The sequence below is a fragment of the Gracilinanus agilis genome, chromosome 1, assembly GCF_016433145.1.
Source record: "Gracilinanus agilis isolate LMUSP501 chromosome 1, AgileGrace, whole genome shotgun sequence".
Taxonomy (NCBI): domain Eukaryota; kingdom Metazoa; phylum Chordata; class Mammalia; order Didelphimorphia; family Didelphidae; genus Gracilinanus; species Gracilinanus agilis.
The window spans coordinates 717,420,960-717,435,603 of record NC_058130.1 but is presented as its reverse complement, the minus strand read 5'-3'; the positions used below and the strand labels follow the sequence as shown (position 1 = coordinate 717,435,603).

The window sequence follows — 14,644 nt, the reverse complement described above, 5'->3', positions numbered from 1 at the left end:
GGGGGGGCGCCGGGGGGGGGGGTTGAAGGGGAAAGGAGGAGCATGAATCATGTAACCATGTTAAAAATGAATATTAATAAATGTAAAAAAAAAAAACTAGCCTTAGACACTTTCTAGCTGTGTGACCCTGGACAAGTCACTTAGCCCCAGTATCCTACACCTTACCACTCTTCTTTATTAAAAAATTAAAAAAATTTTTTTAAATGTGACCAAGTGCCTTTGTGCTAAAAGAAATGTGCAAATAGATTTCCAAAAGGCATGGAAGATTTCTATGAACTGATGAAGACTGAAGGGAGAAGAGGCAGAAAATGTTAACAAAAGCTTTGAAAGCTATAAAACCTAGGGTCAAGACAACGAGCATTCACATTTCCAGGGACTGAGGATGAAATATACCTTCGATTATAGAGAAATGATGGATTTAGAGTGCAGAATGAGATCGACATTTTCATATACAGCCAGTGAAGGAGTTGGATTTGCTTGACTGGCTGTATTTGTTATAAGGAATTTGTTTTTTCTTCTTTTTCTCTTTTTCAAAACCCTTACCTTCTGTCTTAGAATTAATACTAAGTATTGATTTGATGGCAGAAAAGTGGTAAGGACTGGGCAGGATGGGTTAAGCGATTTGCCCAGGGTCCACAGCTAGGAAGTGTGTGTGGCCTGATTTGAACCCAGGTCTTCTCAACTCTAGGCCTGGCACCCTATCCACTGTGCTACCTAACTGTACCCCTTTTTTCCTTCTCTCTCTTTTTCTCCCCAAAAAAAATAGAAAGTGGAAGGGGAAAGTAGATTTATGTTCACTAAAAAAAAATAGAAGTCAGGGATGCCCCAGACGAGAAATGTTACAAGCACTTTCAAATGAGGTCTCTGTATTGTTTGTTTTACTTACTTGTTTTACTTTGCTACAAGAGATCTCTCATGGAGTGGGGCATAATTACAGCTACAGTTTTAAAACAAAATGCATCAATGCAACTTTTTAAAAAAGAAGTTTAATAAGGAAATGATGAGAAGGATGATTTAAGAAAAACCTTGAAAGACCTACATGAACTGATACAAAGTGAAGTGAACAGAACCAGAAGAATATTGTACACAGTAACAGCAATATTATATGGTGAACATTTATGAATGACTTAGCTATTCCTTGCAATGCAATGATCTAAGAAAAACCTCAAAGACTCATGTTGAAAAAATGCTATCTGTATCCAGAGAAAGAACTGCTGGGGTCTGAATGCAGACTGAGACATTATATTTCACTTTATTTCTTTACTTTTGTTTGTCTGAGTCAGTGGTTCCCAAACTTTTTTGGCCTACCTCCCCCTTTCCAGAAAAAATATTACTTAGCACCCCTGGAAATTAATTTTTTTTTAATTTTAATAGCAATTAATAGGAAAGATAAACGCACCTGTGGCCATCACTGCTTCCCTGGATCGCTGCAGCACCCACCAGGGGGCAGTGGTGCCCACTTTGGGAATCACTGGTCTGAGTTACCTTTCACAAAATTACCAAAGTGGAAAGATGTTTTACACTATTACACATGTAAAATCTATATTAGATCACTTGCTGTCTCAAGGAGTGGGGAAGGGAGGGAAGGAGGAGGAGAATTTGGCTCAAACTTTTAAAAAAGATTAAAATGAATTCATCAAAAAAAAGATTAAAATGTTTTTCATATAATTTAATATAATTTTTCATACAATTTTTCATATAATCATATCATAAAAATGTAAAAAGAAGTTTGATAGGAATAAATGTGAAGTCTTATACTCAGTTTCCAAAAGTCAACTTTATTAGCATGAGAGGAGGCATGGTTATACAGTAGTTCATCTGAGAAAGAGCTGAAGATTCAATGGTCTGAAAAGTTGATAGAAGTCAATGCTATGACTTTTGTTGTTCACTTGACCTATAATTTCATCTGTGTGTGAAAATTCCTTTCACTAATGCATATTTGCAACTCGTCTGTAACTTACAGTCTATTAAGATTTTCCTGTGTCACCGAAACGTCACTTGATTTACCCGTGGTCACCCAATCAGTCTGTGCAGAGGCAAGATTTGAACTCAAGTCTTCTTAAGTCTAAAGCCAGCTTGATATTCATTTCACTCCAACTCTAGGGTAGCGCACACACACACACACACACACACACACACACACACACACAATGCTGCTGAATAGAGAGGGGCATGGAGGCCATGATCATATCTGGAGTATTGTGTTCGGTGCAAGGGGCTAAATTTTCAGAAGGACATTGTTGTTCTAGAATGAATGCAGATGGAAGTGATCCTGACAGGGAGGGACCTCCAGATCATATGAACGTATGAGCCTCAAATGAAGAAATTGGGAGAATTTAGCCTGGGAAAGAAAAGACTTGAGGGAAATAATGGCCAACTTTAAATACATGAAGGACCATTATTTGGAAGAAGGATGAAACTGGTTCAACTTGTCCCCAGAAGGCTGAACAAAGATGAATAGGTAAAAGTTACAAAAGGACAGATTGAGGCTTGATATAATGAAAAAATAAATAAAAACAACTTCCCAACAGAGTTAATCAGAAGTGGGCTGGGCTACTTTGGGAGGCAGTGAGATCCCTTTCACTAGAGCTCTTTCAAGTAAAAACTGGGTAACCACTTGTTGGGTAAATGGTGCCAGGAATTCTCATTCAGGAACATGACTTCTAAAACCGCTTCCAATTCTGAGATCCAGTGATCCATTTTACATGAGTGTCCTTCATGGTCCACACTGTTGTGAGGAAGATTAGATTAGTTATTAATCAATAACTTAATAATCACTTAATCAGTAACTAATCTAATCTTCCTCACAACAACACTGAGCCCCCTGCTTCCCTAGGTCTATTCATCCTCTCAACTTCTTCATTTCTCCACTTTCTTTCCAGTCTAATCAAAGAATTATTGTTTAATAATACTATTATTATATATAATAGTTATTTAATATCTATTACTATTTATTTATTAAATAGCTATCACGTGCCAGACTCTGTGCCAGGTGCTGGGAATATTGGTACAGAAACTGAAACAATCTTTACCTACAACCCATTTCATAAGCTAGAAGCTTAGCACAGAGCTTGGCACATACAGTAAGTAGTAAGTGATTAATAAAAGCTCATTGATTAGAAGTTGTCTTTAACACTTCTCTTTCTCTCTCTCACTGATCTATAAATCCTCTCCATTTTATCTCTACATCTCACATTTGTCCCTTTATCTAAACTCACAAAGAACATAGAATATCCCCAACAAGTGGTCATTCAACCTTTGTTTGAAGACCTCCAGGTAATGGAGAGCTCACTACCTCCCAAGGCAGACCATTCCACTTTTGGTGAGTTCTAGCTGTTACAAGCATTTATTAAGCACCTACTGTATGCCACGTACTGTTATTTCAATTGTTAGGGAGTTTTTCAGTTCAAACTCTCTCCCAAATTGTAGTAATAGCTTCCTACCTAGTCTCCCTAATTACCCAATCAATCCTTCACATAACTGATAAAACAAGTTTCCTAACACAGAGACCTGACTATGCCACCCTCTGACCAGTTACATACTCAGTGGTTTCCTACTTTCTACACTTCAATATTTCATAGAATCTACATTCATCCAAATCCCAGGTTCTCATCCTCATTTGTATGGCCCTTGTCTTCCTATTACCTTTCTGTCAATAGGAAGTCACCACCCCTTCCCTCTTCTCAGCTCTTGCCATTGAAGAAGCAGAGATGAGGGCCATTTTGTATTTTTCTTGGTTTCATGGGCTGCCATGGCTTTGGACATGCATTAGATTTGGGGGAGATGGGGTTAAATGTGATTCTCTCTATTTACATTGCTGTATTCAATATGCATATTGTTTTCTTGGTTCTGCTCACTTCGTTTCACATCAAATTTCTTTCCACGTCTATCTGTGTTCATCATTTAATTTATTGTTGAATGGTTTCAATGGTATCTGGCTTCTTGTGGCCGGATTTGGGGTTTTCTTTGGCAAAAATACTGGTGTAGTTTACCATTTCCTTTTCCAATATATTTTACAGATGAGGAAACTGAGGCAAACAAGGTTAAGTGGCTTGCCCAGGATCACAAACAAATAAGTGTCTGAGGCTGGATTTGACTTCACAAAAATGAGTCTTCTTGACATCAGATCCAGTGCCCTAGCCACTGCACCACCTACAGCTCCAATCATTTCTTACAATATCACATGAATGTATCCCAATTTTTTTACCCATCCTCCAAAATCAATAGGGTCCCACTTTGTTTCCAGTTCTTTGCTACCACAAAAAGTGCTGCTATAAATATTTTGGTGTATCTGGGACCTTTCTTTTTGGTCAGAGACCTCCTTGGTGTAAACCTAACATTAGAATCTCTAAGATAAAGGTCATGGACTTTTTAGCCACTTTATTTTCATCATTCCCAAATTGCTTTCCACAAAAGCTAAACTCATTCATAGCTTCACTGATGATACATTAGACACATGAGACATTCTAATCAAGGTGATCTGCTATCTTTTCCTTGCTGTTGCTCTGACTTCTTTGAATTTGTACAGGTTGTCCTGCTCCCTTTTGGGAACATGTTCCTTCCTCATCTCCACCTGTGAAACAGCTTTTCTTCCCTCAGTGGCCAGCTCAGTGCTTCTCCTTTGCCAATGCCTTCCTTGAGCCACCTTACGAGAAGTGGTCCCTCTTCCAATTTCTCATCCCTCTCTCTGTTTTTTACATGCCCTTTTCTTATTCTAACTTATATCATAGTTATTTGCATACCCGTCTCAGTCTACCTCCTCAGAAGAATGTAAGCTTCATGAGGGCAAGCACTATTCTTTTCTCTCATTTTATTTCTAGCACTAAACAGTGCCTTGTACTTAATAAAACCTTAATAAATGTTTTTTTCTGAATTTTTACATTTCCCTCCAGCTCCTCCAAACACTTTAAACTTCAATGGGGCTCATCGTAAACGAAAGACACTCGTTGCTCCTGAAATCAACATTTCACTGGACCAAAGTGAGGGCTCTGTCTTGTCTGATGATTTCCTGGATACCCCCGATGATCTGGACATCAATGTAGATGATATCGAAACCCCAGATGAGACAGATTCCCTGGAATTTCTAGGAAATGGCAACGAGCTGGAGTGGGAAGGTAATGCTCTCATTCTAACAAACAACCTGCGAGTGTTATTTTGGCTTTCATTTCAAAAATGTTGGTGTTAGATTAGGAGAGACCTAAGTTCATATGGGCTTCTAAAAATTCAGTAGCTGGGAAAATCTTGGGGAAAAAATCAAGGAAATAAACCTTGGAAAAATCATTTAGTTTTTCTGAATCTCTGTTTTCTCATCTGTAAAATGGTGAGACAACTCTAATATTTATAATGTTCTTGTGAGAATCAAATGAGATCATGAGTATGATAAAGTACTTAGCAAACCTGGCTATCCTACATAAATGTCCTTTTTTAAAAAAATCAATGAGTATAAACTAGGCCTTAGGTGGAAGATTCAAAAGAGGAGTTCAGTGACTTACTGCTGGCTGTGCTATAAAAAACCAACTGGCCTTACAACCTTGCTCCATCCTTATTTTAGCTTCTCAAGTTTTCTTTGGTGCATCATTGCACCAAATTATATTATTCTGAGAGATGAGTGACATTCTGAACCTCCTTTAAATTCTCCATATGTGTGTTAAAGAAACTTTAGAAGTTTACCTCCATCAGCAAGAATTACAGAAACACAAAATTCATCTGGAAGAGACTTAGAAAGAACACTAAATGCTAGATTAGAGAGAGCTCCTAGAACATAGAACACAATGTCAGAGCTGAAAGGAGCCTTAGAACACAGAATATCAGAGCTGAGAGGAACATTAAATATCATTTAGTCCAATGCCCCCATTTTACAGATAGGGAAACTTAGTCCAAAGAAATGAAAGGATTTGAACAGGTTCACAAAAAATAAGTAGTAGATTCAAGTCTTCTGACTTCAGCTCCCATGTTCCTCCCACTATAATGTGGCTAGCACAAGTATTGATTTATTGACAGTGTCTCCATTTGGGTCTCTAACTAGGGTCAGATTGAGACAGAAAAGTGAAATTTCAGTGGCATCTAGTAAACACTCAGTAAATATTGGGAGACAGCAAGTGGAATGGAGATAAGAAACGTAGGTTTGAGTTTGGGCCTTAAAAGTCATCTGGTCCAATTCCTTGATTTTACAGATGGAAAAACTGAGGTTTAAAGCAGCCAATCAACTTGCCTCGGTTTCTCCATCTGTAAAATTAAGGAATCGGACCAGATGATTTCTAAGGCCCTATCCAGCTGTGACATTTCACATTCATAGGTTTTACAGGCAGAAGAGACCTTAGAGATCATTTGGTTCATTCCTTCCCACCTCCCTCCACCATTTTACATTTGAGAAAACCAATGGACTTGAAAACAAATGAGAACCCTTTAATCCTCTGCTGCATAAGAAGACAAAATAATGGCCTTTCATGTTCCATTTGTAGATGACACCCCTGTGGCCACTGCTAAGAACATGCCTGGTGACAGTGCAGACCTCTTTGGGGATGGGGCTACCGAAGAAGGTGGTGCTGCCAATGGGCGACTGTGGAGAACAGTCATCATTGGTGAGCAGGAGCACCGAATTGACCTCCAGATGATCAAGCCCTATATGAAGGTGGTAACTCATGGAGGTGAGTGCTAAGGAAACCTTTGGGTTCTTTTTTTTTTAAGTATTTATTATTTTTAAATTAATAATTTAAAAGTTTTAAATAATTTAAATTGATATGTTAATATTATATGTAATATTATAAGCACATTTTATCTATATACAATATATTATAATAATATAATAATACATATATAATATAGAAGCCAGGTCTAGAGGTCCTGGGTTCAAATCCAGCCTGAGACCCTTCCTAGCTATATGATCCTGGGCAATTCACTTAACAACCATTGCCTAGTCCTTATCACTCTTCTGCCTTGGACCCAATACACAGTATTGATTCTAAGACAGAAAGTAAGGTATTTGGTTTTTGTTTTTTAAACCATACATAGGTGTACATACAATTCCCAGGAAATGATTTGGAATGACTTAGAGTGTCATATATAAGACAACCACAAGGTGGTGATCTACTTGAGCTCTTTTCTCTCTGATTAATGCACAAGATTATCAGCCTCTAGTGTGTTATCTCCTATGGACGCTAGAGGACTCTCAAAGCCTGAACTGTTCCTTTCAACGGAACTGAGCTGGTTTCCCTTTGGCTTTCAAAAAGCAAAAGCTGCTTTCTCCTCTCCCCATGCTACTTCCCAAGTTCATACCAGAGGGACGATACATATTTAATCTTAAATAGTGATTCAATTATCTTGGCTCAGCCCCCATCCCTTAGAATTTTTCTCTCTCTGAATCTCCCTCTTCCCTCTAATCCCAAAGAATTAAGGCAGATCATATACTATAGTTTCATTTACAAAAAGTTAATGTAGGTCGAAAAACATACTCTCCTTATCATGTGGTTGCAAGTTACTTTAGCTGAGATGGGCATCTCAGCCCCTTTCATTCTTTCTCCCATCCATTCTTCCCATCCATGGTTGAAGATTCCCCACATGTTCTCATGGCTCATATGAGTAGGAGGGAATGGTGGATAATGACAATATTTATTCCTCAAGGACAAAGGATGGCAAGAAAGGAAGAAAGAAAGAAAGAAAGAAAGAAAGAAAGAAAGAAAGAAAGAAAGAAAGAAAGAAAGAAAGAAAGAAAGAAAGAAAGAAAGAAAGAAAGAAAGAAAGAAAGAAAGAAAGAAAGAAAGAAAGAAAGAAAAGATTTTGCCAAGTTATCCAATCTGGTCCTAGCAGGATTTGTTGTAGTTGTTCCACAGTTTTCAGAAACTCTGGACAAAGTTATTCATGATGGTTTTTTATACCTTCATGACACACTCAGCTCTGCAAACTCCTGCCTATAATATTTCTTCCTCTTTCAGACCTTGCCAATGGCCTCAACTCCACCAAGAAGTCTTGATGGCCATAAATCACAACCTTTTATAATGTCCTCAATACCCGGAGGTCCTCTAGCTCGCAGTCTTCCCCACTCCACCTCTGGCAGTCTTTTATTGTGTAAAGATGTTCTGGAATCTAATTCATCTTGCTTCCCTCTCTGAATCAACAGGGGGGCCTTTGGAACACCCAGAGAGACAGAGACAATGAAACAAAATTCCTCTAGATTAAACATTTCTTTCCTTTTTTAAAAAAAAACAACATTCTCTGGATATTTCCAATATAGGAACCAGGAAATTTGGAACAAATCCCAATTTTGCCACTTACTATGTGAGCCTAGTCTAGTTATTTTATTTCTCAGAGCCTCAGTTTTCCATATCACTTAAATGAAGATGAAAATCCCCACTTTCCCAAGGCTGTCATGAGGAGAAAATGGGCTAGTGGGTAAAAGTTGCAGAAAGAAAGTCTGCAATTCAACATTAGAAAAAGCTTCCTAATAATTAAAGCTCTTCAAGAGTGGAGTGGGCTGCCTTGAGAAGTAATGGGTTCCCTGTCACTGGAGGTCTCCAAGCAGAGGCTGGAGTATTATAGCATAGCCCAGGAGAACATTGGCTGATGTCGTGTGAGGATGGTTACCTAAAGAAATACACCAGCTTCCATCTTTTATTGCTCCTGGCTTGTTTCCTTCTTAAGTCTTTCTCTGAATTCATAAGCAGTTTAGCAATTATGGATGATTCAGAAATTACTACTTTGAAGACATTTTCTCTCTCTAATAAACTCACCTCCTCATCCCCCACCTTCTGCTGGGGAAAAATCTCCTCTGCTTCTGTGGGTTAATTTACCCTCTCGATCAATCTCAAGTAGACATGAACACAAAGCATTGTCAATGGCTGTCTGTTTTGATAGAAACTTTGAGTAAAACAAAAACACAAACACTTGAAGAAATAGGCTTCTATTTGCACTCTAGGATGGAAGCAGCCAAAGGATCAGGGGATGTGTCCATTTTTTTTTTTTGTCTCCTCCTCTATCTCTCCCCTCACCAGTTAGAGGGGAACTGGGAAGTGAAGTGATCAAGGGGAGATGGGATTTTCCTAGGCATCACTGCAGAGAAGCAGGAAGAAGATGGGGGCTGAGGATTGGATGCTAGTAGTCTCACGAATCTCAATCACTCTGTACTCCATGCTGTGGGATTATTTCTCTCCCCATCTTCATGCATTTTCCACTGCAACACCAAGTTTCATTTCTACTTGTTTTCCAGGCTTTTTGTCACAGTAGTACTAATTAGTCTCTCTCTCCCTCTCTCTTTCTCTCTTTCTTTTCCTCTTTTTTCTTCCTTCCTTCCTTCCTTCCTTCCTTTCTTTCTTCCTCTCTTCCTTCCTTTCTTCCTTCCTGCCTTTCTTTCTTCCTTCCTTCCTTTCTTTCCCACCCATCCCCTTTTAGTTTTCATCTCTCTGCATGGCTTCTCAAGGGAAAGGTTTTTTAAAAAGTGTCTTAAATGTGTGTACTAATAAAATCAAGGAGTTGGAAGGACCACAGAGGGCACTGAATCTGTGCGTAGTATTCACTCTGTGATACACTGTCTGTTCTTCTTCCAGGCTACTACGGTGAAGGTCTGAACGCCATCATCGTCTTTGCAGCCTGCTACCTCCCGGACAGTAACTCTCCAGATTACCATTATATAATGGAAAACCTTTTCCTGTAAGTTGAAAAAGGCAGAAGAGGCTCTCAGCCTCACAAAAGTCTTCTAGCTTGTCTAGGAATTAAGTGACTTTTATGCTGAATGTTCAACTGAGTGTAGGAGGAGATCCAAAATTTAGATGGCCCCTGTACTCTAAGAACTCATAGGCTAGTAGGAAAATAAGACACACTTAGATAATAGCATTACATATTGTAAGAGAGGTGCAAAGGTGCTCTCAGGAAAAAAATCTAAGAGAAAAATAAAATAAAAATAAAATCCTGAAAAAAAATCTAAGAGGCAACCCTCAAATGGCTTCTTTGTTGGTGGCATTTCGGTAAGGGAGACAGTGTAATAGAGTAGAAAGGCTGCTGAACTTGAAATAAGGAGGGAACAGAGTTCATAGTGTAATGGAGGGTTACCAGGGATGTTAACTATTATCTATTATTTGTGGGTTCACACTGGGGTGAGAGAGACAGGAATGACAGATGAACAGGACCCAACAAGGTAGGAAGACCAAGTTTAACTACTAGGAGGTTACAGTTACTGGAAATGGCAGTTAGGCTCCAACAGTCACTCAGCCCACCTAGGCAAGGACTTATGGAAGCAGCAGGCAAAAGGCAAAGGTTTATAACAGTTTTTAATCAGGGACTAAAAGATAAAGGATGGGAATTGGGATTCCACACTTACAAGCTAAGGGCAAACCATAGGGACAAGGGAAGGACTTGACTACACTGAACTAAGACCTAAGCCAGGCAGGGCCCAGGGGAAAGCAGGACAGGAGTGAGTATCCTCACCACAGTAGTGTTCAGCCTCACTCCAGAGATGTTTCTGCTCCTCCCGGACCACCAGCTGCACTCTTCCAGGTGGGTAGATTCTGGGAGCTGACCCAGCCCAAGTTGACCTGCAACTCAGGTTGGGATTTAGCAGTCTCTACCAAAATCTCCCACAAGTAGGTGACGGGTCTTTCCACAGGATCACTGGTAAATCTGGTGTCTCCTAGTTGTCAGCTGCTGCTTTCCCCAACCACCATGGAGTCTCTCTCAGTGAGCAAGAAACACACTTCCTGCTTCTTCATTCCATCTTGGAATTCTCCAGCCCTTCCTGCTAGGTCCACATTAACTATATATAAACTAATACCTAAATAATCCTCACAACAATAGTCTACCTCTGCCCGTGGGTGACCATGGACAAATAAATTAATCTCTCTGAGCCTGAATTTCTTCTTCTGTTAAATAGGTACAAAAATGCTTACCAAAAGACTTATGTCATGATAACTAGATAGCAGAGTGAATAGAGGGCCTGGGTTCAAATCTGGCATCAGATACTTCCCAGCTCTGTGACCCTAGGCAAGTTACTTAACCCTATTTGCCTAGCCCTTCACCTTCTGTCTTAGAGATGTTCCTGAGGCAGAAAGTAAAGATTTTACAAAACAAAACAAAAAGACATGTCACAGAGTTGTTGAGAGAATAAAAGAAATCGCATAAATAGAATGCTACATAGTCATCAGTTACTGTTACTGGAGTTGGGCTTTAAAGGAGAGTCGGGAATTTAGCAGGCACAGTACGGAAAGGAGGGCATTCCAGGCATGACAACAGCATGAGCAAAGGCACTAAGGTAGGAAAGCTCTGCGTCAGTTCAGGGGACACAGAACTGTCCAGTCTGGCTGAGTCAGAGCATATGGAAAGAAGTCATATGAGATAAGGTTGGAAAGACAGGATGGTGCCAGATTGGAAAGGTCCTTGAATGTCAAACAAAGGAGTCTTGGCTTTTTATTCTGTGGATAAGAGAGGACCAGTGAAGGATTTTGAGTACTTGGGTCTCTGACTTTTGTACAATCATAGCTTTAGAGCTGGGAAGTGACCAGAGGATATCTAGTTATAATATAAGCCCTTTGTTTTAAAGATGTGAAACGTGAGAAGTGACTTACCCAAGATCACTTGGGTATGACAGACTCACTGAACTAAGGAGTTGGAAAGGAGCAGTTCTTTGTAAACAGAAGCACAGAGGAGATAGAGGGTGAGATGTCTTTGGGGGAAGTCGTCATAAATTCTAAGAACATCCATCTGATAAAGTCTCCATCCCTTGCCTCAAAGCCCAATTTAGATGCCACCCCTCCATGGAGCCTTCCCTGACCTCTCCCCAGATGAAAGTGATATATGTCCTTGTGTCCAGTCATGCCTGACTCTTTGTGACCCCATTTGGGGTATTCTTGGCAAAAGATGCTAGAATGGTTTACCATTTTCTTCTCTAGCTCATTTTACAGATGAGGAAACTGAGGCAAACAGGGTGAAGTGACTTGCCTAGAGTCACACAGCTACTAAGTGTCTGAGGCCAGATTTGAACTCAGGAAGATGAGATTTCCTGATTCCTGATCTAGCACTCTATCCACTTGCCACCTTGCTGCCCACCTACCTCATCTATATACATTCTATGTCTTCTTCCTCAAATTCCTCATTATATTTAGTTGACTCTCCTTTGCCTGATAGACCACAATGAGAATAAGAATAATAACTAGACTTTATATAGCAATTTCAGATTTGCAAAGTACTTTGCAAACTTTTATTCATTTAATCCTCAAAACAACCCTGTGGGAGAGCTGTTATTATTATCCCCATTTTATAGATGGGGAAACTGAGACAAGCAATGTTCAGTGGCTTGTGCAGGGTCACACAGTAAAAAGCCTGAAACAGGATTTGAACTCAGTCTTTCCTGACTCCAGATCTAGCACTCTATTCACTGCACCACCTAGCTGTCCACCTTATCGACACACATTCTACCTCATCTGTATACACGTCACATTTCCTTCCCACTTCCCCACTGGACCGTAAGGTCCCTGAGATCAGGAACAGCACCATGCTTTTTTGTCTCAAGCCCAAGACCTTGCACGTAGTGGACATTTCACAGATGTTTGCTGCATTTAATTAAATCTTACTTTCCAAAAAAATGTCCATAGTTCTGTGTGTGAGAATAAACTGACTTTTTACTTTAGAATCCAGACTTAGTTGCATGCTTGACTGATGAACTGACTCCTCACCGACCGTAAAGCATATTCCATTCCTCCTACATCCACCCAAAGCATCCCAAATGCCAGTGGTCCATAGGTCCTTGTTATCATCAGTTTGTCCTTAGTAGTGAGCACCACCCAGGAAGGCAGGTCCTCTAGTGATGAAAATGGTCACCAAAGTGGAAGCAATATCTGGGGGAATGGTACCCACAGAATGCTAGAGCTGGAAGGGACCTTAGGAACACCAAGGCTGAATCCTGCATTTTCACTGATGAAAGGTTGCTAGGTGGTGTGATGGATAGAGGGCAAGGGCCTCGAGTCTGGAAGACCTGAGTTCAAATCCATCCTCAGACACCAACTATGTGACTCTGAGCAAGTCACTTAACTGCCATTTGCCTCAATTTCCACAACTGTAAAAATGAAGAGCACAATGCACCTGCCACACATGCTTGTGAGAAGAAACAAACGAAACAAAAAATATTGGTAAAGCATTTAGTAAGTGCTGGCACATATTGGGTGCTATATAAAGGTTTATATGCTTATATGTTTTATATAATATATGTTTGTTATTTTATATTATATATTATATATAAACATAAAATTATAAAATATATGAACTATATATCATATATAAAATTCCTCCCTCACTGATAGGGAAACTAAAGTTGGAAGGCAAAAAATATTTGCCGAAGGATTCTCAGTGCATTCCTGGCAAAGCTGGGATAAGAATCCAGGTTTCTTAAATGCCCTTTTCACCATGAAATGCTGCCTCTCTGTGTCTGCTTACAAAAACCAGTGACCATAAATGTATGTTATGAGTTCACACACCCATCATGCGTACACAAGAGAGGAAATGGCTAGTTATGTCCTGAATTAGCACCAAGAAGAATAGGGGGATAGAAGTAGCTAGGTAGTACAGTGGATAGAGCTCCAGATCTGGAGTCAGGTGGACTTGGGTTCAAATCCAAACCTCAGACACTTCCTAGTTGTGTAACCCTGGGCGAGTCACTTAACTCCAATTGCCTAACCCTTGTCACTCTTTTGTTTAAGAACTGATACTAAGACAGAAGGTAAGGATTTTTTTTAAACTCTTACCTTCCATCTTAGAATCAATACTATGTATTGGTTCCAAGGCAGAAGAATGGTAAGGACTGGGCAAAGGGGGTTAAGTGACTTGCCCAGGGTCACACAGCTGGGAAATGTCTGAGGTCACATTTGAACCCAGGACCTCCCATCTCTGGACCTGGCTCTCAATCCACTGAGCCACCTAGTGGCCCCCAGAAGGTAAGGATTTAAAAAAGGATTTTTTTTAAGGATTAAAAAAAGAATGAGGGAAGATAAAGGGCAGTGGCCTTCCTCGCCAGCATTACCAGGAAACCAATAGTTGCCACAAGTAGAAAGTGGAGAACATCAAAAGGAAAGATTTTATTTTAGAAAACAGGAACCCCATACTCACAGACTCCTGACTTTGGTTACCAGGTATGTCATCAGCAGTTTGGAGCTCCTTGTGGCTGAAGATTATATGATCGTGTACCTGAATGGTGCCACCCCACGACGGAGGATGCCAGGGATTGGCTGGCTGAAGAAATGCTATCAGATGATTGACAGAAGGTGAGCACCAGAGAAGGTAATTCAATGTAGTGGGAGAAATTCTGGATTTGAAGGCAATAAGAATGGGGTTCAAGCCCCAACTTGCTCAACTGAGACATTATATGACCCTGAACAAATCACTTGCCTACTCTGTGACTCAGTTTCCTCATCTGTAAAAGGAGAGAGCTAGGTTTGATCAGGGATTCTTAATTAGAGAGGTCCTTAAACTTGAATAGGAAAAAAATAAATTTCACTAACTTTTAGTTTTCTTTATGATTCTTTATGTATTTTATTTTATGCATTTAAAAATATTATTCTGCAAAGGGCTCCACTGGGAGAAAATAGAAGGAAGGGAGGGAGGGAAAGAGGGAGGGATGGAAGAAGGAAGGAAGGAAGGAAGGAAGGAAGGAAGGAAGGAAGGAAGGAAG

The 14,644-nt window shown here is 39.9% G+C and overlaps 1 protein-coding gene across 1 annotated transcript in view; it reads left to right on the top strand.

Moving 5' to 3' along the window:
- Positions 1–14,644, top strand: part of ATCAY (ATCAY kinesin light chain interacting caytaxin) — a 52,666-nt gene that overhangs the window by 25,717 nt on the left and 12,305 nt on the right. The window contains exons 3-6 of the mRNA XM_044685296.1: positions 4,893–5,114; positions 6,462–6,647; positions 9,540–9,642; positions 14,106–14,237. Of these exons, the coding sequence (XP_044541231.1) occupies positions 4,893–5,114; positions 6,462–6,647; positions 9,540–9,642; positions 14,106–14,237 (643 nt within the window). The remainder of the gene's footprint in view (positions 1–4,892; positions 5,115–6,461; positions 6,648–9,539; positions 9,643–14,105; positions 14,238–14,644) is intronic.